Source organism: Pieris napi, chromosome 24 (assembly GCF_905475465.1).
Source record: "Pieris napi chromosome 24, ilPieNapi1.2, whole genome shotgun sequence".
Taxonomy (NCBI): Eukaryota; Metazoa; Arthropoda; class Insecta; order Lepidoptera; family Pieridae; genus Pieris; species Pieris napi.
In genome coordinates, this window is record NC_062257.1 from 882266 (window position 1) to 904825 (window position 22560).

Consider the following 22560-nt stretch of genomic DNA (forward strand, 5'->3'; position numbering starts at 1 on the left):
CTTTAAACAATAATTAAAGTTAATATAAAAATCATCATGAAAACACCAAAAGGGTTGTATGGAGTGTTCTGATGAGTTGCTTGGGTTCATCCCTGCTGCTTTTTCATCACCGTAATTTAAAATGTCATGAGCATCATCGCCTTAGCTGGAAGATGATTAGGAACTGTGGAATTGACTCCCGGTGGGGGTCTTCCCTGGAAGATACGACCTGCAATTGTTTAAAGAAAGAGTATACTCCTCCCTCAAAGGCCAGCTCCTAAACTGGGTGTCCATGAGTTGTGATGACTGCCTTTATTGGGAGTACCATAGGCTCGTTTGCCCCCTTATAGTAAAAAAAAAACTTAGCAATCCATTGGGTGACGCGATGAAAATAAAAATGTGTTTATTAATTATTTATTTATTAAAGTTTACCACATGATACATACTAAATCTATGGCATATTTTACAAAATCTTCCATCTAAAATGAGTCAATTTAAGTAAACATAAGTGTTACAAAAAAATATTAAAAATACAATTAAATTATACACAAGATAAAATAAGCATACCATAAAATTTCCAGAAATTTTGGCAAAATTATTATAACAATGCATTAGAATGTGTAATGTTTGGGAACCATTTTAAGTAAAAAATACCTGTGTCCCAGCTCTTCCATAACAAACTTAATATGCAGTTAATTCCATGAATTTTTTTAAGCTGTTTACACCTTCTCCGTAACTTTTTGGATGCATGACAGTCAATGAGTCAGTGTAATGTGTAACTACATGTTAGGAGCATCTCCAACTCTGTGTCAGGTGTGTTCAGGAGCCAATCTTTTAACAGTTTTTGAACTGAAACTTTAGGCGGATGAGGGTAAAATTTGTACGGAACGGTACGAAGATGGGCAGCGTTTTTGTCGAATAAAAGGGAGAGAGCGATGAGACCTATAAAGAGAGAGTGAAAAGGGTGCATTACCTTATAGAAATTCTATTTTCAAAATTAAAATTTCGTAAAGAGAATTTAAATTAAACAAATTAAATTTACTATTTGTATTAATTCTCGACACTTTAAATATTTCAATGACAATTTAATTCATTACATTCCTAACATATCTTCCTTTTTCCCTCCCTCTAAGTCACGGAAATCTGAAGTTTTAGATTTGTATAAATATGAACAAGAGTTAAAAATTAGTTTGCCAAAGAAGGTTCACTTCTGACATGTGTACTTTGTACGCACGCACTTTTTTTTAGATTATGGACGGCGAGAGGGTAGATATTAAGCAGCCTATTTAATATTGCTTTAATCAGTTCTTAGGTACTATTTGACCGATGACAACATCCCTATTTATTTTTAGATACAGCTTAAGTTTGTCATTATCTCATTAATTAAAAAGAAATTTAATTAAAAAAATCGCAATGACATTATTAAATACAAGTGTGTCAAAACAAAACCCTGTTTTCATGTCTACAGTGTGTACTAGTAAATAAGTTTCCCAGTAATTATGATTAATCAAAATGTATTTACTATAGTAATTACAAATTACAAAATAACAAATTTTGTCAAAGGCTGACGAGATAAAAGAAGTTGGTGGAGAAGAATGGAAGAAAAATGCTCAAGATAAAGAGAGGTGGCACCCGTTGGAGGAGGCCTATAGTCTATTAGAGGTCCACAGAAAAAAGTATTATTTCTGTACATTTTTAATAATAATCATTTATTGCCGGAATATGGTACAAAAATGTGTCAGGTGGTACAATCATTAGTTCGCATATTCTGCCACACACAATGGCGCGCAAATTTGTATTTAAAGGAATTTTACATTATTAGTATCATTATATTATTGTACATTTTATATCATACGTTATTAAATTTATGTTCTAAATATTCGGTCACGCTATAGAAGCACCTTGACTTCAAAAACCTAATATAGTAAATAAAAATTACTAGCGGACCCGACAGACATTATCCTGAATGATATTTCATGCGATTAGGATATTAAACAAAGTATGAAAGTACCGACTGCAGCGCCATCTCCTAGGCTGATTTGTGTATCTGAACCATCCCAGGCGCCACCCAAACGCAAACTAAAAAAATCATTCAAATCGGTCCAGCCGTTTAAGAGGATTTCAGTGACAAACGCGTACTACTGTACGTGATATATAATTCTACTGAATTATATAATAAACTAGTGGACCCGACAGACGTTGTCCTGCATGATATTTTAAGCAATTAGTAAAGCAAAGTATGAATGTACCGACTGCAGCGCCATCTGGCGGGCTGATTTGTGAATCTAAACCATTCCCAGATCCCCTTGAAACACACAAAAAATTTCATCAAAATCGGTCCAGTCGTTTGAGAGAAGTTCAGTGACATACACACTCACAGAAGAATTATATATATAATATATATATAAAGATAATAAAAGTATTATACATTATTCAATTAAGTGATTTTTATAATTACCAGAAAATCTTTTGATATACATGATTTGTTTAGTATGTCTTTTAACAGTAGGTGTATATTACACCCACGCAAACTACAATATATATTTTTTTTTATATAACAGGGGGCAAACGGGCAGGAGGCTCACCTGATGTTAAGTGATACCGCCGTCCATAGACACTAAATGCTAGAGTATCCGCAAGTGCCGGCCTTTTAAGAATCGATACGCTCTTTTCTTGAACGATCCTAAGTCGAATTGGTTCGGAAAAACTTCAGTGGGCAGCTGGTTCCACATAGAGTACGCCAAAAACTGCCTTCTTAATTCAGTAAATTAGTTTCATCCAAAATATATTAAAACGAATTGTTAAATTTAACTTTCTTACATATATTATTCTCTCTTAAAGTCAAAAATCATTTAATCATATAGGTAACACAATATACACTTATGAACGTCATAAAAAATGAAATGTATATGAAATGCTTGTAACTTTACATTTAGTGCCAGTTCTCAAATCAACGTAGAACGAGAGAGTAGAACTGACAATAAACTCTCCGCCACTCTTTTTAATCGCCATGTTTTTTTTACACAACGTTTGAAAGGAGCTGCAACTATTACACATTCAGAAATACTTACTAGATAACAAAAGCCATTATTCCGACATGTTACATCCAGGGTTATTACAATTAATTGGCGACAATCAAGCCGCATCGTCGCCATGTTGTTGTCTCGCTTTGGCCCGACTACACAATGACTTTAGGTTTTATAGAAATTGTGTAATGTGTATGAACCTCGAAGCCATTTTATGTTTTAAATTTCCATGTTCCTGCCTAGAAGACGTAATGGTACTTTGTTTCACGTTCCTATACCAAACAAAATCAATTTTGTATCGCGCCCGGACATACAATGATCACTAAGCCTTGACTTGTTTAAGCTATTGCGGAATCTTAAAAGGTGTATTCAGAACATCCATAGCGCATACCTGCATCTTGCATACTTTTATAATTTTACAAATTTTTTTTTCGTGAACAAGGTTATAACATCGTTACCACATGGATTTTAATCTATATTTTTCATTATGGCCGGCCATGTTAATGAAATAGCGTTGCTATGGACTATTATTTGATGACAAGACGAAGAAGTGTTTTTAGTTGTTTAATTTTTCTTTATAAATGAAAACGATTGTAAAATTCCAAGAACTGTGCTTTGAATTGCTTACGCATCCAGTGTATTCTCCAGATTTGGCTCCCAGCGACTTCTTCCTTTTCTCAGACCACAGAGAAAACCCACTGGAAAGCTTGCGGTGATGAAGAAGTTATCACCGAAACTGAAGCCTAATTTGAAAGACAAATCGTACTATAAAATGGTGTCGAAAAATTGTATGACCGCTATAATCATTGCGCCGCTCTTGAAGGCTTGAATAATGAAGTCAAATAAAGAACTAGATTATTTATACGCCGTCAACGCACTCTTGCAATGTTTCCGAGGTGAGTTGGCTGTTAAAAAATAGTATAGATTTATCCGTAAACATTTGCACACGTACAAAGGAATTAAATGTTGTAAACAGCGATTCATTCCCTTTGTTTTGCACTCGAATAACGGTGAAGTGAAGGCAAACAAAAGAGAAGCCAGCCTAGGTCGGCGCCCTACGTTCGCACGTTGTGTGAGAAAATTTTGTTTTTGTTTCAATAGTTCGAAGACCTAACACTGATAGTGGGAAATACAGAAATGTAAACATAACATAGAGTAACATTCAGAAACTAGACTTGTCAAAAATGTAAATGTCATCAACGGTCACAGATTACAACTGTATTTTAAGATGATATTAATTTATCCCTAATGAGAAAGGCAAAGGACTTTAGTCCATACAGCCAGATCATGTTCTTTTGTATTTTAAGCCATAGATATGTTTAATTATTTGTCTATTTCTTTTACCTGCATTCATTTCAATTTAATTTTCGTTAGCATCCTAAAATTTTGTTTAACTTTTTTATACTACACTAATTCTCGGCAATCACATTCTTTGCCCAACGCTGCAACGCCCTTTGATCATTGACCACTTTATTATTTAACAACATTTTCACTAACGATTCAAAACTATTCACCATCTAATGCTAACAATCTTAAACAACAACTTTGCTGTCCTATGCTGAAACAGACAAATATTTTTATTGTGCAACAGGAGTTAATAAAATTGTAAGTGTTCTGTAGAAATTATTGCATCAAGTACCTATATTAAATAGCTATCGACGACACGGAATCCTAGTGTGTAGGCTATTACACACTTTCATTTTACCTGATTACCATTTTAGTGTGTTTAATAAAGTTTTTCTTTTCATTCTAATATAATTTTGTTTATTTTCAATACATAAGTTACGAGCCACATTGTTTTTAAATAAGTTACTTGTTTAATTTAATGAATTTAATTAATATCTGTCGTACTTGGCGAAACAATACGCAACAAAATATGAGATACTAGAGTTATTTTTTAATTAAAAATATTTAAGTTTTTGTCAATTATACCAATTAGCAAATATTTCTTGAATATCGTCATAAGCATGTATAAATGAGATCTTATTTCTACATCGTCATATTGTCATCAGTTAAGTCTGTAATTTATGAACAGCCTTTGTCTATGGTTTAACCAAGTCTATACCACAATTAGCAATATTTCAATTCTCGTTATTTAAAATGGCGTTGTTTGTGCTGTTTACAATTCACTAATTTTCAAATAATGTTATATTCTTACCTCATACAAGGTAAAATGTCGCCGCTAACCTAGATTGATTCCTAAATATAATATACAAATAAAGGTACAGAGAAGTTTAATTTATTTACGATAAATTTGTTTTACGCTTCAATAACTGATTAATTTGTCATAAAATAACGTTTGAAAAGTCTAATAAATGAAGCATTTTTTTATCCTAAGTTATTATATATTCATATATTTATACATATGACAATAATTTTATATGTTCACTCTATTTACGAAAAGTACGGTTAATCAACTTATAAATTTTGAAGGATTTTTCATGACATCATAGTAAATTAGGTTTTAATAAATGTAATTATGAAAACATAATTTACTAACTTATACGCAAATTTAAATACATTACATACATAAACTGCACTTACTAAACATATAATAATATAAAATATAATATTACCCAATACTAACTGGAACTGAAAAACATTAACAACACAAGAAGTATCCGGTTAGGTCGGCCATTTTGAAAAAAAATGTGGTCAGTAAAGGGCAGACGAATAAAAAAAACAATATTCTTAAAAACTAAATCAGTCTACGCTCTTGAAATACACTGTTCTTCAATCACAAAATAAACAAAATTTGACAAATGAGTTCTCGATAGATGTACTTTTAAGGAATCAAGAATTCCCTGTTTTTCATTAATCTAAATCAGACAAATTGCTCTTTTAACTAAATTCTCTCCTCGAGTCAAATTTTGTTAATAAACATGGGTTACGTAACGTAACATAGGTACGGCAATACAATTCTTAGACTAAAAACTACTTAAAAGCGGGAAGCTTCTTTATCAGCAAAACTTAACCTTGAACTAACTTTAAAAATCTCTTGCTTTCCTCATTTTTATTCATCACTAGCCCGCGCAACTTTGTAAACGAGAAAACGAATTTTAATTACAATAAAATGTCACTTAATATTGATGGCGCCTTATATGAATTTTTAAAATCGGTACACGAGTTTCTATGTTTCATGAACTTACAAATTTTATCTCATCTAAACGATACAATAAAAAAACTTTAGTAGAACTATTCCTCACAATTTATGCCTTGAAAAACAACTATACTATTAATTCTTGAGGGACAGAACAAAGTTACAAGCGTGATTTTCTAAAAAGTTTTTTTCAATCATATTAATTTCCAACGGCGTCGAACTCCATAGCGTTAAATTAACCAATGCAAATCGGGCCTTCACAAGGTTTTTTCTATAAAATCTACCTGGTTTAACGACTGCGAGCAGGTAGCACGTCGCTACCCGGAACGTTGAGTCGCTTTGTAATTTCATCTTTATTCTTTAGACATTTGATGGATGAGCGCTTAAAACGGCTTACAATTCTAGTTGCTATGGCATCTGTCGAAAAATTTAAACCTAGTTTGGGGCTCGAGACCTTTTGGACTTTGTTTCATAATGCCACTTTATGACTATACTTCGTCACATTTTGTATTTGTAATGTTTCACCGGAGCTTGGATTTTGGTTTTTAAAATAGTGAATAGGTATTGTAACGGTTAAGACGCTTCGGGTTTCGGTAAAAAGCGCGTGCATTTATGATTGATGATGCGTGGTATCTTAAAGGTTAGACTCAAAGCTTCCGACAGACATTACTTTGTGAATATTTGAACGTTTTCATTTGATAAGTACCCACCGTAAACACGAAAAAATTTATTGAGGTTTCAGTATTATGTAAGTTTTTTATCAGCATTTCCAACCACATAATTACAATGTAGGTACAGCAAATAGCTAATGTAAACCTTCAGTGTATGACGGATAGTTATACGTATGGGAAAACCCGACTTGGTAATCTGCAGGTAAATTACACAATAATATTTAATTCTACCCGATTACTCGAGAAAATTGATTTGAATTCACATTAATCGGTTTAGCTTTGTATCCCATTTAAAACATTAGTTATGAATGACTTTATTTAAATATTTTTCCTTAATGATAGCTATAAATAATTCTCTATTACATGGTCGTGAAGCGTTTGTGTATAGTAATTTGTGAGGGGCGAGGGGGAAGCGTCAGGTTGTCGGCCCCGAGTCGTGACGTCACCGCACTGACCACTCCGGGACCCGCCACAATAGCCTTTCTTGGAACGAGCAGATGTGCCTGCGCATGCTTCCACCCCTCTCGCCCGTTCGTTTACCCCGCTTACACAATCGTATCGACAACTTCTAGAATACATTTCTAAACATACAAATCATAAAGCATCACAACTCACAAGAAATACAACGTCAATTAACATTTCGGTTGCGCAGGTAGACGCGTACCTTACGACGTATCATTTTGATACCGGAGACCGTAATCGACGCCTCTTTGCCGCACGTAGAATATCGCAACTTCCATGGATGAGTGTGGATCTAGTCATGATGTAAAACATGCACTAAACCTCCACCCATCGAAAGAAATTGACCTTTGACCGGCTAGGACGAGCACTGCACTAATCGCTCGATGTCACGTTGCACCAGAACAATAACGAGCACGTTTTTTTTAAACTATTAGCGCGTCATGCGACACGACCGCACCGTCCGAACGTTCACCGCGAAATAAACGGTCGAGATTTGAAATCGAAAATCTAGACGCTGCGCGTGAGGCGCGAAGGGCGAAGCATCGACTGACCAATGAGGAGCGAGCGCGCGCAAACCGACGAGAGAGGGGGACAAAGATATTATCTTTTCTCAAAGAACGTTATTTTCTTTCTTTCGTACGCCCGCTCGTGCGTTAACCGACGGAAGTGAAATGTACGTGTAGTGATGCTTAAACTTCAACCGTTGACCTTGTATCGTAAGGTTCACCTGCCGTATATATGTGTATGAATTTGTTTCAACTAATCCTGGGAACACTAAATGAGTCACGGATCCCAAAGAATCTTATCTGTTTCCAACGAAAAAAATGATTATCACGGCATGTATGATGTATAGCAAGACGCTACATTGTATTGTTCTTTTTTTGAATGTGACTGTATCATTTTAGGTCGTTGCGGATCGTTTCATTGATACTTGATAGTAAATAACCTAATGCTTCTATAGCTAGAACTATAACGACTTGGTCACTCGAATCTATACAGGCTTGTTATTAGACAGAATAATACATCATATTTCTAGCTTTTTAACGCAAAGCATTCTCAATTATAGGTCTGGATTCTAAATTTAATTCCAAGTCACAATGGTAAAGAATTTGACAATTAAAAAATATCAATCTATGGTTCCGTCAAAATGTTATTAAAACCTCTTTAAACAAATTATGCTGATAATAGAATTTGAACATTTATTTGAACTTATTACATCACCGTTTTCATGAAATACAAAATAAAACGCCGCAGCTTACCGTTCAACCGAAACAATGGTTCGGTTCTCAGAAAACGAATAAGAACCAAGAATAACAATTTAGCGATTGTGAAATTTTTACAAAACTTATATGCCGCATATTTATGGCCAAATTCAAAAAGTATTTATGTACTATAATAATATATCATGCTCCACAATTCAATTATAAAAGCATTTCAGTGGTGTATGACTTTCTTTGTTACAAGTATACACATCTATTCTTCGTCTCGCTATAGTAATATTCAGGGCCGGATTTAAACGCCTAGAGGCCATACATTATTTTCCAAATAAAATGGACAATTACTTTCAGTCAAGTATTATAATTAACTATTTTGTTGTGAAAAAACATATCAAAGGAAAAGTTGTTTATATTGTTCTTAATATCAAAAAAAGTATCAGTCATCAGAATATAATTAACAGTTAATTAAATTCTTCCATTAAGTAAATTTAATAAAACCAGCGCAATAAAACAATTTATTTTATTCTTTCACTTAATGCACAGATAAGTAACGTCGTTGCTAAGTATAAAAATCATGTAAATAAAACAATTTTTTTTGTAGTATTCCCCATATAACCATGTGGAAAGAAACACATTTCATTTCCTGTTTTGTTTCACAGATAATTTTAACCATGACCAGAGACAACCTAACTGGTAAGGTGGGCTAACAAGTTAAGCGGGCCATAGACGGACCGCATGTTGCAGCCGATACCGACTGATCTAAGTGTGGTTTTACAGTGACGCTTTCGCCAGCGCAGTTGGTAAGCGTCGCGGGCCACGAGCTTTGCGTCTCATGGATCATTACATAGTCACGCGGATGGCCCGCGTTGACGGCAATTCAGCCGCGCTTTTCAACCGCGTGCGGGCGAGGAGTCATTGTGTTCAGTGTGCGTTGCACAGTCTCGCCGGTCGGACGCGCGCATGCGTACCGTCGTCGCCAAAATGAATGCGAATTATATCGATACGGGTCGATTGATTGAAGAAGTTCGCTTTCGACCGTTGCTGTGGGATCCATCGAACGAATTATACAAAAACAAAGACGCAAAAAATAAGGCTTGGGAAGAAGTTGGAGAAGCAATCTTTGGAGAAAATTACATAAAGAAAGACAAAGGTATGTTTATAAAATTTGTATTTTTATCAATTACATTTATAATATAAAATTTATATTATGTTGGTATAAAAGTCGTCGTTAAACATATGTAGGGTAAGATTTCAATCGATATGTAGGGTAAGATAAGGTAAATTGATCAATTTTACTTGTTGGAGCACTATCTTTATGGATTTAAAAATAAGATTGTGGATTTTTGATGATTTGAACACTCTTCAACGGTTTACTTGCAGAAAAAACACATTAGATTAGTCATAAATGACTATGAATCATCACTATAGTCTATACTTGAAAGGACGACAATGAATTCAATTCCACTAATAAGTTCTTTCAAATAGGTACTAGGTAGGTACCTCTAGAATATTTGTCTGTCTTGCCACGAAACACTGCCAGCAGGCGATATAAAGTAATCGGCAAACACTTCGCGTAGTGTGTTTCCTGTTCTAGAAACTGGCTGAAGATTCATGTCAATCAAACCACTAATGCTTAATAAGTCATTTCCATTGTAGCCGTCTCGCACTCTGATAAAATTGTGTAATACGCAACAAGCTTTAACTATAGTTTTTGCGTTGGAGAAGCTCACGTTCATTGGAGTGTGAAACACTCTAAACTTGTTTGATAATATTCCAAATGTACATTCTATGTACCTTCTGGCACGACTTAGACGGTAATTGAATATCTTCTGTTTGTGGCTCATATCATTTCGAAGATAAGGTTTCATCACATAGTTCGATATGCCAAATGCACCATCACCAATTATTATATGAGGTGCCACAATATTAGATCCTTGCAGGTACTTTGGAGCCGGTAACCTTAAATTATTTCTTTCTAACTGTTGAAATAGTACACTGTTTTGGAATATGGTGGAATCAGAGTTTTTCCCACAAGAACCAATGTTGACATAAGTAAAGCAATAGTTGGCATCGCACATTGCCAGAAGGACAATAGAATAAAAATGTTTGTAATTGTAAAACATTGACCCTCCACCTGCGGGATTAACTATGCGTATATGTTTACCATCTATTGCCCCACAACAGTTAGGAAAGTTTGCATACATCTCAAACTCTGCACTAATACGTTGCCACATTTGCGTTGTCGGTTGAGGAATGCATTCTTCGCGTAGTTTTTCCCATATCTCACAGCAAACTTCCTTGACGATTTTGCTTATAGTAGTAACGCCCATTCTGTATGTGACATGTAGATCGGAGTAAGTGTTCCCAGTAGCTAAGAATCTGAAAAAAATATATATAATTATTAGAACTAGTAGAAAGTTCCAAGTAGGAAAGGATTCATAAAAAGTACAAGTGAGAAGGCGTGATACACAAAATATTATTTTTGCCAATTTTTTTTTGTTTCAGATAAGCTTTTACGTCAAAGATGGAAATCTGCAAGAGATGGATATTTCAAAACCAAAGCTAATATGAAAAAAGCACCATCTGGTAGCGGGGCAAAAACCGTTACAAAATACATTTATTTCAAAGAATTAAACTTTCTTGATCGTATCACTGAAAACGAAGTTTCAGAATCTATGTACAACATTAATGAACAATCAAGTTCATCTGAAACAATAGCTCACGTAGTAAATAACGACGAAATTTCTGGCTCTTCTCAAAACAGTTCTACTCCGGTGGCTGACCAAGATAAACCAACATGGACTCGGAAGAGGAAACATGAACGGGTACAAGAGAACTCCGCGTTTGAGAAAAAGTTGGTAGATTTGTTAGACAAAAATATGCCAGACATAAGCTCTGACGATTTGTCATTTTTTAATTCTCTAGGTCCAATACTAAAATCTTTTAACAGTTATAAAAAACTATTATTTCGTGCCAAAGTATTGCAAATCGCCATGGATCTCTCCGCGCCAACTTCAAGTGGCACTACGTCGACGTCCAACATCTTGTCACCAGAACATAACTCAAATTCTACTACAACATCAACAACCAATCATTCTAATGATACTACTACGCAACGAGGTTATCAATCAGCAAGTCAATATTACACCGTCATGTCACCAGAAAATGATTCTAATTCTTCTGTAATGTGTGCAACCAATTCATCATATTTTTCAAACCAAACGCTACCAGTCAACGAATCAATGTCTAGTACCACCACTCAGCAAGGCTATCAAACAGCAAATCAATATGATCCTCATTCAACAGTCAATAATTCTGTTCAGCAAAGCTGTGAAGAAATACAGCACTTTCCAAATATTGCATCAGAAAACGACAATTTCTATTAATTACATTTCAACGAGTTTTGTTTTTTTGATTGTTTAAATTTGTAAATAAAGTAATTACTAAAAATTAAATAGTATTTTTCATGCCACTTACCTTAAGGTAATCGCCAACTTTTCAACTGGTTCTATAGGTGCTCGACGTAAACTTGATCTTTTTAAATTATGTTCTATCTTGCAGAGTAATTCATCAAATGTTGTTATAGACAGACGAAAATGTTTAAAGAACTTGTCACTATGTTCTCTTAAATCCGCAAACGATGTAGAGAACGCGCCTCTCAGCAATCTAGTGGCATTGTAAGGATGTACTTGTATACGTCGTCGTCGTTGCCTTTTTTTCCATAAGTAATATAGTATAATAAATACGAGAAGTCTCATCACGACTGTATGAGCCGGCAAACCGATCACGACTGTACGAGGCGGCTAACCGCGCGACTAGCTTTAAAACTAGTTTTATAGTTTCGAGCGGGTCATCCGCGCGCTTACCACCCGCGCGGACAGAAGCGTCACTGTAAAACCACACGCGGTCGCCGCACGGCGATCTGCAGTTTCCATACTTAATTCATATACGCAATACACAGACCGCTCGAGCAGTTCCTGAGCAAACCGCATGTTGCAGTCGGTCTTGACTGCAACATGCGGTCCGTCTATGGCCCGCTTTATACGGGTTGCAGACCAAGAGCTAAGCTAGTTTAGCTTAGCTCGCATAGCTGACGCAGTTTTACATACTTGTGTGCAGACCGCAAACTAAGCTATGTGAGCTAACTAAAATATGCGAAGCTAAGTTAGTTGTGTATGCCGATGCGCAGCTACACGAGCTAAGCTAAGCCCCTCCCGCTACCCCGCACACCCTTTGCACATCCTTCGCCGTACTGAGATTTGGCTTAGTTGTTGGTCTGCACACTATTTATTTCTAGCTTAGCTTAGCCTAGCTTGCTTGGCATAGCTTAGTTTAGCCTTGGCATAGCTTAGTTTTCGATCTGCAACCGGCTTTAGTGAGTACAACTTTATACTTAAAAACTTAATGCAATTGGGATCATGAAATTAAACAAAGTGTAAAATATTTATTGAACAATTTTAAGGATTATTGTTTGCCATAATAATGGTACAGCCAAGATCGGTGAGTTGCATGACTTCAGCGCCGCCCTCTAGTAGTCGATGCGAGCAAACAGCGAGCTTCTCGCTAATCTCACACTTTTGCTTGTTAGTTAAGTGCCCGGAACTAACTACAGTGGCACTGAGTTGCTCTAGTAATTGCGATGCCGAATAGGCGTCCATTAAAAATCTGAAAAAAAAATGTAGTCCCAATAATCACCAGGCGTATGATTAAAGTATATGGATTTCTCGAAAACTACTGAACCGATTTTGATGAAATTTGTATTGTTGTCTTTGAATAAATATTCTCAAACTCAATCTCGGTGTGTAGGTTCCGTCAAATTGTGGATAAAAATGCTATCTACATATGGTCATACGGAGCGTTCAAGTATTACGTAACGCAATTTATTATTGACCCCCCCCCCCATGTAATTCGCCGTAACGGTCAGTACCCAAGTACAGTACTGAACCCAAGTATAGTAAAACGTTCCGTGACCACCTAGTGACTCTTTAGTTACTACATATTATGTGGTGTAAGTCGAATTTAATATTAAATTTAATCCCCGCCCCGCATCGTAACGTTTTACAAAAGCAAACCCAAAATTCGTTACGTAATACTTGAACGGTCCCATACATAACATATATCCGTTTTTGAAGTTGTTAAAATATTTAAATAATCATTTACTTCAAAATAAATAAAAAATTCGTACATCAACATTTGAGATTCGATAAAATTACTTTAAAATATTTTGTGTAGGACACCAAAATAAACAGCAACTTGTTTTGAGCGCTGTCAAAATATCACATATGATTTTGTCAGATCCTGGGATACCTACTTTTCAACAAAGAGCTCCAATTCATTGTAGTTCATAACGCTGAGGTATTCCTTTACCAAATGGTCTGGAACAAGTCCTGTCACCTGAAATTTCATTACTGGAATTGTAGCTTGTCAACGAGGAACATAGTGTTCTAAATTTAAAACTAAAGGACAAGATAAGAACAAAAAATAAAAAAAAACGTGTGGCACTCGGGGACTGCCGCGGTAAAGCTATTGCATAGCATTTTTTATCAACTTATGCAATTATAATTATTTATTTATTAAAGTGAAAAAATCTTTATCGGGGTTGGAAAACAATTTTGTGTAACATTTTTTCGTTACGCGTCACATTTTTCCGTTACGCGCCATCTTTTTCTTATCCCTACCACGCGTGATTCGGAGTATACTTTCTCCAGCGGAGTAGGGATTGGTAAATGTCTCCAATGTATTTTGCGGCCCGTTTTGATTCATTATTTATTATTCGACACTTAATATTTTAATGACAATTAAATTCATTAAATTCCTAACATATCTTCCTTTTTCTGTCCCTCTAAGTATCGGAAATCTAAACTTTTAGATTTGTATAAATATAACACTTAAAGATTGGTTTGCCACTGAAGTTTCACTTCTGACATGTGTACTTTGTACACACACACTTTTTTTTTGAAGTTATACTTCTTTATGCGCGTTATGAAATATTGATGAGAGTGAAAATTTACGATGCGCGCGCACCGTGACACAAAATTAACAGAATGAAGTTGCCCACGGAAGATGCTTCGGCTTCTAATAATAGAATCTATGTAAGAGAATAATAATAAATATTTATTTATTTAATTTTTCAAATGTAAACTGAACTTTATTGACTATAATGACTCCTTTTCCAGTCTTCGATTATTTAATTGTAATTAATTATTTGCATGCAATCAAAAACTATTTTTAATAATGCCAAAGAAGTATAACTTCTTACGCGCGTACATAAAGTACACGCACCCTTTTTACACGCTTTATATTAGCTTCACCTGTATGTATGTATGTATGTAACCGACTCCTTCGGACTCGATTTTGACCCATTTTAAACGGACAGATTTTATTCAAATTTTGCGCACCTGTCAAAGATCGATGACAATGCAATAATCCGAAAAAAAAATTAAACTAAACAATGAAAAATAAATAATAGTTTAAAAAAACTAAAAAACACGCTTTTAAAGCACATCAAACTAAAAAGTAAAAAATAATTCCTAATTTAGGCTGAAAATGGTAATGAACAAAAAATACTGGTATTATTGTGAAAACGCGTGGGTTGCTCTATAGACGAAAAATAAGGCAAAGAGCGCCCTATGCTTTTTCACAATAATACCATTTTTATTTGTTACCTCAATCAATCCTTCAGCAGTAATCTTTCCAAGTAATCGCTGGCAACACTGTAATGCTGTGAGTGCTCTACGAAGGTCACCATCACAGGTATGAACTGCTTGCTCCAAAACCTCTCCATCTCCCACATCCACGCCTTCCGACTCACAAACCTCTCGCAATCTGAAATAGATTAATATGGGGATCAAAAAAGTAATAAAACAGTTCATAGAAAAAACAGATGCACTGAGGTCTTTTATTAGTGTATACTAAAAATATTTAATATCTTAATATATATAAATTACGTGTCACGTTGTTTGTCCGCTATGGATTCCTAAACTTCTTAGGTCCTTCTAACTATATGTTACGCTCTTCTAATAGATGTTTATTGGAAATTCCATCCCACACTTCATACTTCTTAGGCAATTCATTTATGATCTCCGCCATTACGTTGTGGAATACGCTACCCGACTCCGTACGATTGGCTACCTCTCTGTCATCTTTTAAAACTCTTCTGTATAATCATTTCTTAACCTTATCCTATCCTGATCAATCGTGACTTGTATAAATCTTATGTTTCCTTTTACATCACTATTTGCTGTCCATGTATTTGTAAGATTAGCTTTTAAGTTTTTGGCCAGTTGTTAATTTTTTTTTTGTATTACTTTAGATTAAGGTACTATGCATATATATTTATATAACATTTGGTTCTGCACTTCTCGCACGCATCATGTTTCTTTTTTTTAGTTTTTCTCTTTAACTAGGGTTGCCTGGAAGAGATCGCTTATTAGCGATAAGGCCGCCCGTTGCATCCCTTATAATTTTTTTGTATTGTGTTTCATTCTTTGCAACGAAGTGTACATAAATAAAATAAATAAATAAACTACCGAACCGATATCAATCAAATTTGCACACCGTGTGCGGTTAGATCTAACTTAAAAGATAGGATAGCTTACATCTCAATTTATACCCGCAATATTATTTTATTGCAAAATAATTGTTTATTATTTGATAGTCACAATTCTAACAGATGGCGCTGTGTTGAATGTACCAACGTTTCACATAAGCTACAATTTAATGGCATTACCACCAAAAAAGCATGGTGGTCCCCATGACTGGTGTTCTCCTACCGTTTCCCTTGAATAGTTTGCTACTATGTAATATAACAGAAACCTTAGCCACAGAAACGTTTGGCCGGTCTGCTAGTACAATATAAATAAACAATTTCCTATTTCACATGTCTAATTAGTGTGTAAGACTTTAGATATAATGAATAAGTAATCTATATAAATCTAAATTGGCAAACTGTGTTGCTAAGCGCAAAACTGAAAGCTACTAAGATCAGTTCATATAATTTGTATTTTTTTCTTGAAATTGAAGATAGATTATGGAGAGAAACATTGGAAAGAAATGCGAATTAAAAAAATTATATTAAAGCGAAACTAAGTTTGCTAGTAACTACATATGAGGAATAAAATATAATGAATGATGAATTAAAAAATCTGACATTGAGAACACTCATTTGAAGGGTAAGTTCTTTAAAATTGAAGACCACTCAACAAAATACAATTTGCCTAATACTTTTAAAAACAGGTTGGATAATTTCTCCAAATCCATCAACTAATACAAAATACCATCCGTATCACCTCGACGTCCGTCGTTCCACAACTGAACGTTTACTAAGGCAGAAGGTCCTTCAAGAAAAGAGCGTACCAATTCTTTAAAGGCCGGCAACGCACTCGCAAGCCTTCTGGCATTGTGAGTGTCCATGGGCGGCGGTATCACTTAACATCAGGAGAGCCTCCTGCCTGTTTGCCTCCTATTGCATAAAAAAAAAGGAATTGTGCTAGGATATGAACATATAACTTGGATTGATAGTTGCATGTTCAAACTTGTAAACCATAGACAATATTCATAAGCCTTAATGTAGTACTTATTTAAAATCTCACCTCTTAATAACATTCTCTCTGGCTAGTGGTTTAAATCTGAATTTTGAACATCTACTGGTAATTGGTGGGATTATTCTTGATACATAGTTGCAGATGAGACAAAATCTTGTAGTCCTAGTTTCCCTTTCCATAGTTCTACGTAATGCTGCTTGAGCTGCGTTTGTCATGGAATCAGCTTCATCCAGGATAACAAGTTTGTATGATGGACATGGCTTACCACTGGAATAAGTGAAATGAAATATTTTAATACTCATAATTTATTTGATTTGAACTGTAACTGTAAGTAATTATTTAAGTAAAGGTACCGTAGCGGTACTGGGTTCTTAAAAATGTCTTCACTACATAGTATAAAACAAAGTCGCTTTCTCTGTCCCTATACAGGGTGGCCAAAAAGTCGTGGATCAAACGCAAATAGGAGATAGATGAGGTCATCAGCGGCAAAAAATTGTTCTACGGGAGGACTCTAAGGTCAACTCCTGCAGAGTTATGATTTATTTTGGTATTTATATGAAAATTGACTTTTTTTTACTAATTCTTCTTAAAATTCGAAAATATCTACATCCTGTATCTTTCTCATAATATCCACTAGATTGGTACTGATGAGTTCTTGCGTTAGACATACTATTTATAGTTGTTTATTGAGTGTATTCAAGATAATATACACCCTGTATATGCTTAAATCTTTAAAACTTAAAAAATCTAAAAAATAGATAGACTGATTGAAGAGGAAGGTTTATATGTATAAAAACATCCATTAAATATGGATAGAGAAATACTGTTATTTTTAAGGTTTCTAATGAGATGTCGTAAATCGTAAATAATTAAATTTTTTCCGCTTACATTGCGAACCCCACGATATTTATCAAAATAATGTACTAAGTATTGTACATTGAAAAGGTCTACAGAAAACTCCGTGATGGTATATGTCTATCTCTTATGGATAACCCACAATAACTTTTTTTCTCATTTACTTTTTACGACAAATAATGGCTAATTTTCGAAGCGATTTTAACCACTACAGCATTAATCCTTATCCAATTAAATACCTTAAATACATTGTTGATTTAACATAGATCTATATGGCCCTTTACAGCATATGATTTAAATGAATATTTTCAAAGATATTACAAATTAAAAAATTGCGGGACGCAGCGCGTCGGAGGCCGCGGTTCTCCCTATACTCTATAGCACTTTGAATTTAGTATTAGCATTGCATCCGTGCGAAGCCGGGGCGGGTCGCTAGTTAAAATAATAAATATAAGATTATTTGCTATCAGTAATATTTCCAACGCCCTAGAGGCTACTAATATTATATAATTTAGAATTAAGTACCTACTGTATCTCATTGTAAGCGAACTAGTATTAAGTCCTTATGAGTAATAAAGTTCTTTAAACCTAATATTGAAATAAATTGACTGTCCCAGGTGGTTTCTTAGCTTCAGCAAGGAGTTGGACTGATTTAATTAATCCTATGTAGTCTAATAACAGAAAAACTAACCACTATAAATAATGTAATAAATCCTAGAAAAATTATGGACAAGTTCAATTTCTAGCAAAACAAAATTGTTAGAGGTGTGGACAGAAAGCACTTGTGCTATGGATAGCTACTGAAATTCAATGAATAATAAAAATATAACTCACTCAGCCTTTGTACTGCTTACAGTTAATTGAGCGAATGATTTCACTTTGTCTCTAATAACTTGGATTCCTCTCTCATCTGAGGCATTCAACTCTAAAACCCGATCACGAGTTATATCACCAAAAAGTTGACGAGCAGCAGCCAGAATTGCACTTGTCTTTCCTGTGCCAGGTGGCCCATAGAACAAAAGATGGGGCAAATCACTACCTGATAAGCTTTCTCTTAAAACTTGCACAACTTCACCCTGGTCAACTATGTCATCAATTGTTTTTGGTCTACTGAAAAAGTATCAATTATTGAGTAACTTAACTGAAATATAAAATAATTCATAGAAATTAATTTATATCTGTTATACATAATATGCCACACTAATAAATTAGACAGACAAGAGTTTAAAAGGTTTTTTAAATTCCTTTAGCTAACATATGACAGTGGTCAATCATATTGTTTAACTTAAGTATTGATATTATCATCTAGCAACAAATAAGACACGTCTTGATTATTATTAAAAATACTTATCTACTAGTTTAAAATATGTTCTTTTATTTAACATATATTAAGAGCTAAATATGATTCACCAAGTATATTTTCTATTCTTTTCATGTGTATTACTAATGTAATAATATTTCAACAAAATAAATTCACTTCTTACTATTTTTCAACCCAAGGTGCTGGGGGCTTTTTCTTGTTTGTCTTTACGCCTGATGATCCAGCCTTTTCTGACGCCGAAATTTTTCCAGTTTTTAAAAATGCCTGCATTTTAAAGTTTTACTAAGAATGTACTATGATGCTAGTGTTAAAAATGATTCCTTTTACGTTAAATGGTTATTATTTTTAAACAAGATTGGTACAAAAAGTTGGAACTTTTTAACAGGCTTTTCTTGAGAATTGAGATCCGCGCCGCGGCAAATTGAAAATTACTTTATCAAAGTTTGATAACTGACACCTGACAACTTTGAACGTCAGTCGTCAGCTTAAAGATCAATTGCATAAATTTAAAACTATTGCCATAGTATTAAAAAAAAAAAAAGATTTCAATTTCATAATTCCTACTTCAGAACTTCTAGCAACTTTTTTTCTTGAGCATCAGTTCACAGTTGCATAAATAATAATAAAATTCGTTATACACTTATCGGGTTTTAGGAATTGAAAGGAAATCTATATATTTTCCTTTGTTGTATAAACAATATTTACATATCTGTGAAATACAAGTAATGTCAATTGTCATGGTAGTACCTAGTCTGTACGGAATACGAATTATAAACATTCGAAATTAAAATTTTCGCTCCATTTCTGTATAGTTTGAACTTTGAGCACAATCTTGAAACTAATTTAATTACGGCATTACCGGAACATTACAATGACGACGAGATCTAAAAAGAAAGTTGGGCCTATTCAACCTACTGTAATTACAAAAAGCCGTATAGAAAATTCTTGGGTTATGTTAATAAAAGGTATTTGTAAATAGTACTAATGTCTAGTGTACTAATGGAAAGTATGTTTTATTAGTTATATTAATATTTTGTGAACATTCATTTCAGATACGCTCTTTAACAATAATAGCTTTAGGATAATAACTTTACCGCACCCTGCATACGGCTCGCCTTCAAAGTACGTTTTAGATAAGTCGAATAAGAAGATGTATGAAGTAGTGACATTCAGTGAACCATTTAGATCCTTGTTCATAGGAGAAACGGTGAAATCGGATGGAAGTATAATGTTAGTGACTCCTGTTAACCCCGTATTTTTAGGTATGATGGTAACACTTGACTAAATTTAATAAAAAATAAAATAAAGTATTTTCCTTAAAATTCTGGGAATAATATAGGATTTAGATCCCTTATAGTCCTAATAGGTATATTATAACTAGTAAAATATAACTCTAGAGTTGTTGACTTGATTTACAGTGCTCCCTAGACTGCGTGAACAGTGTACAAGCAGGGCAGTGCCTTTAGAAGATTTATTATCTGAAAAAGGCTTTCATGATATTGTAGAGTTTATTGAAGACTTGGAGTGTGTTGCAGATTTAAAGGTAAGTGAAAACAAAAATAAATTATTGTTATGACAAAGATATTTTGTTATTCAGATGACAATCTACATAAGTAGTACTAAAATATTTATGATGGATATCAAAGCAAATTTATTACATAATTTATATAACAACACTAGCTGGCCTGGCGAACATCGTACCGCCTAACAGTCGATTCTTAATTTTTTTTTTAATACCAATTCTGCAATTCGGGACACCGGTCTAGCTAAGATAAAAAAAGAAAGTTGATAAGACAGCAAATACATTATGTCAAAAAATAAAAATTTACCTTCCCGGAACCCCTCCACTAACACTTGAACTTTATGATATGGTATTAAAGTTCAAATTGCCTTTAAATATTATTACGAATATTTTGTATGGGAATATAGAAAAGTGTGGTTTTTAGACTTTTTCACTCATTTTTTTTTTAATTTTTCTCTCCGTAAGAACCATCCTCTTACTTCAAGGAATATTATAAAAAAAGAATCAGACAAATCGGTCAAGCCGTTTTCATGTTATGTCGTGACAACGGAAAACGGGTTACATTTTTATATATATAGATAGATGACATCTTTATTCAATTAAAGAAATTTTATTCTAGAATAAAATATCTATTATTTTAAATTATTTGTTTTTAAGGGTTCTGCTGAACTGAAAGCCTACAAGTACAGTGAAGTTAAAACCATAGAGTGGCTAGAAAGTAAAGTGAGAAAATTAGCAACACTATTAAAAAACAAAAAGATACATGTTACTTCTGGATCAAGTTCTGCAACATTTGTCTCTAGTACATTGAATAATGACTCAATTGACGAAGGTAAAGTTTAGTTTTCTATCAATAAAAAAACAGTGACACCACAATACTTAGTTTTAGGCAAATATTGCAATTGCACAAACTGTAATTTATATTTAAGTTTAAGCATGCCAGTTTCCACATAATATTTTCCAATGTATGAGCAAGTATTATATGCATAGGAAGAAAAGTACATTGATGCATGTCCATAATTTGAATGCACTACCTCAGGACCGAGAGTTGCATAATTTAGCTTAGCACTAATCATAATAGATAATATAAGAAGATTAGATTAGATGCAATTAAAATGTATGACATATTGTTTTTTTTTTAATGCAGCATGCTTGTGCCAAAATTATCTTTATACCCTTTGAGATAGTTTACTGTTTTTATAATATTGAAGAATACCTTTAAGAAACAAATCTTTTCATCTATTTTATTATAATGCCTAGTTTATAAAGTGGGTTTTATATGTATATAGAAATATTTCCTTTCTTTGAAATGACATTACAATAACATTTTTTTTTTCAGAATTTTACCTGAAGTATGCTCATGGAATTATTTCGGAATATCTAGAAGATGACTTAGTTGAATTGTTGGAAAAGAAATTTGCATTCAAATCAGAACTTATAGAGTCTGTTGGAAAACGTAAATCTGATGCCAGTGAGTTATTAGAAGCCAATAAAAGAGTTAAATGTGAAATTAATGAAGATAGTGAAATTATGGATACAAGTTTTAGTTCAAATGTGGTAAAGAAACAGAAACCCTTAACAGCCAAAGAAAAAGCAAGACAGAAAGCAGCAAGTGGTACAAAGACAATATCCTCATTTTTTACAAAAAAGTGATTACTATTAAATGAATTGTAAATTATTACGATTTTTATTATTGCATTAAATGCACATTTGTCTATTTGTTAGTTATATATGTGAAGTTGTAATTCAGTTATAAAACTGAAAGGTAAATTCAATTTTTTTTTTCAAATCTTCTACAAGTCATCAATAAAAGATGATTTCTTATCGGTAATCCCTAATAAAAGGAGTGATATTCATTGAACTT

At 33.8% G+C, this 22560-nt stretch overlaps 4 protein-coding genes across 4 annotated transcripts; 2 read left to right on the top strand and 2 right to left on the bottom strand.

The window, feature by feature from the left end:
• The first annotated feature begins 9218 nt into the window (after positions 1 to 9218).
• LOC125061795 (uncharacterized serine-rich protein C215.13-like) lies at positions 9219 to 11910 on the top strand. The gene is made up of 2 exons (XM_047667394.1): positions 9219 to 9605; positions 10961 to 11910. The coding sequence occupies exons 1-2, from the start codon at positions 9416 to 9418 to the stop codon at positions 11839 to 11841; spliced, it is 1071 nt and encodes a 356-aa protein (XP_047523350.1). The 5' UTR covers positions 9219 to 9415; the 3' UTR covers positions 11842 to 11910.
• LOC125061794 (protein ALP1-like) lies at positions 9607 to 12353 on the bottom strand. Its single transcript, XM_047667393.1, has 2 exons — positions 11933 to 12353; positions 9607 to 10834 (listed from the first exon to the last, which is right to left on the bottom strand). Exons 1-2 carry the CDS (start codon positions 12211 to 12213, stop codon positions 9958 to 9960), a joined length of 1158 nt encoding a protein of 385 aa, XP_047523349.1. The 5' UTR covers positions 12214 to 12353; the 3' UTR covers positions 9607 to 9957.
• A 531-nt stretch (positions 12354 to 12884) lies between these two features.
• On the bottom strand, positions 12885 to 19598 carry LOC125061796 (replication factor C subunit 4). The gene is made up of 6 exons (XM_047667395.1): positions 19338 to 19598; positions 18688 to 18963; positions 17047 to 17265; positions 15121 to 15280; positions 13767 to 13849; positions 12885 to 13120 (listed from the first exon to the last, which is right to left on the bottom strand). The coding sequence occupies exons 1-6, from the start codon at positions 19442 to 19444 to the stop codon at positions 12913 to 12915; spliced, it is 1053 nt and encodes a 350-aa protein (XP_047523351.1). The 5' UTR covers positions 19445 to 19598; the 3' UTR covers positions 12885 to 12912.
• Positions 19599 to 19930: 332 nt separating this feature from the next.
• On the top strand, positions 19931 to 22374 carry LOC125061751 (ribonuclease H2 subunit B). The gene is made up of 5 exons (XM_047667338.1): positions 19931 to 20139; positions 20227 to 20436; positions 20593 to 20717; positions 21354 to 21528; positions 22036 to 22374. The coding sequence occupies exons 1-5, from the start codon at positions 20046 to 20048 to the stop codon at positions 22347 to 22349; spliced, it is 918 nt and encodes a 305-aa protein (XP_047523294.1). The 5' UTR covers positions 19931 to 20045; the 3' UTR covers positions 22350 to 22374.
• Positions 22375 to 22560: the final 186 nt, after the last annotated feature.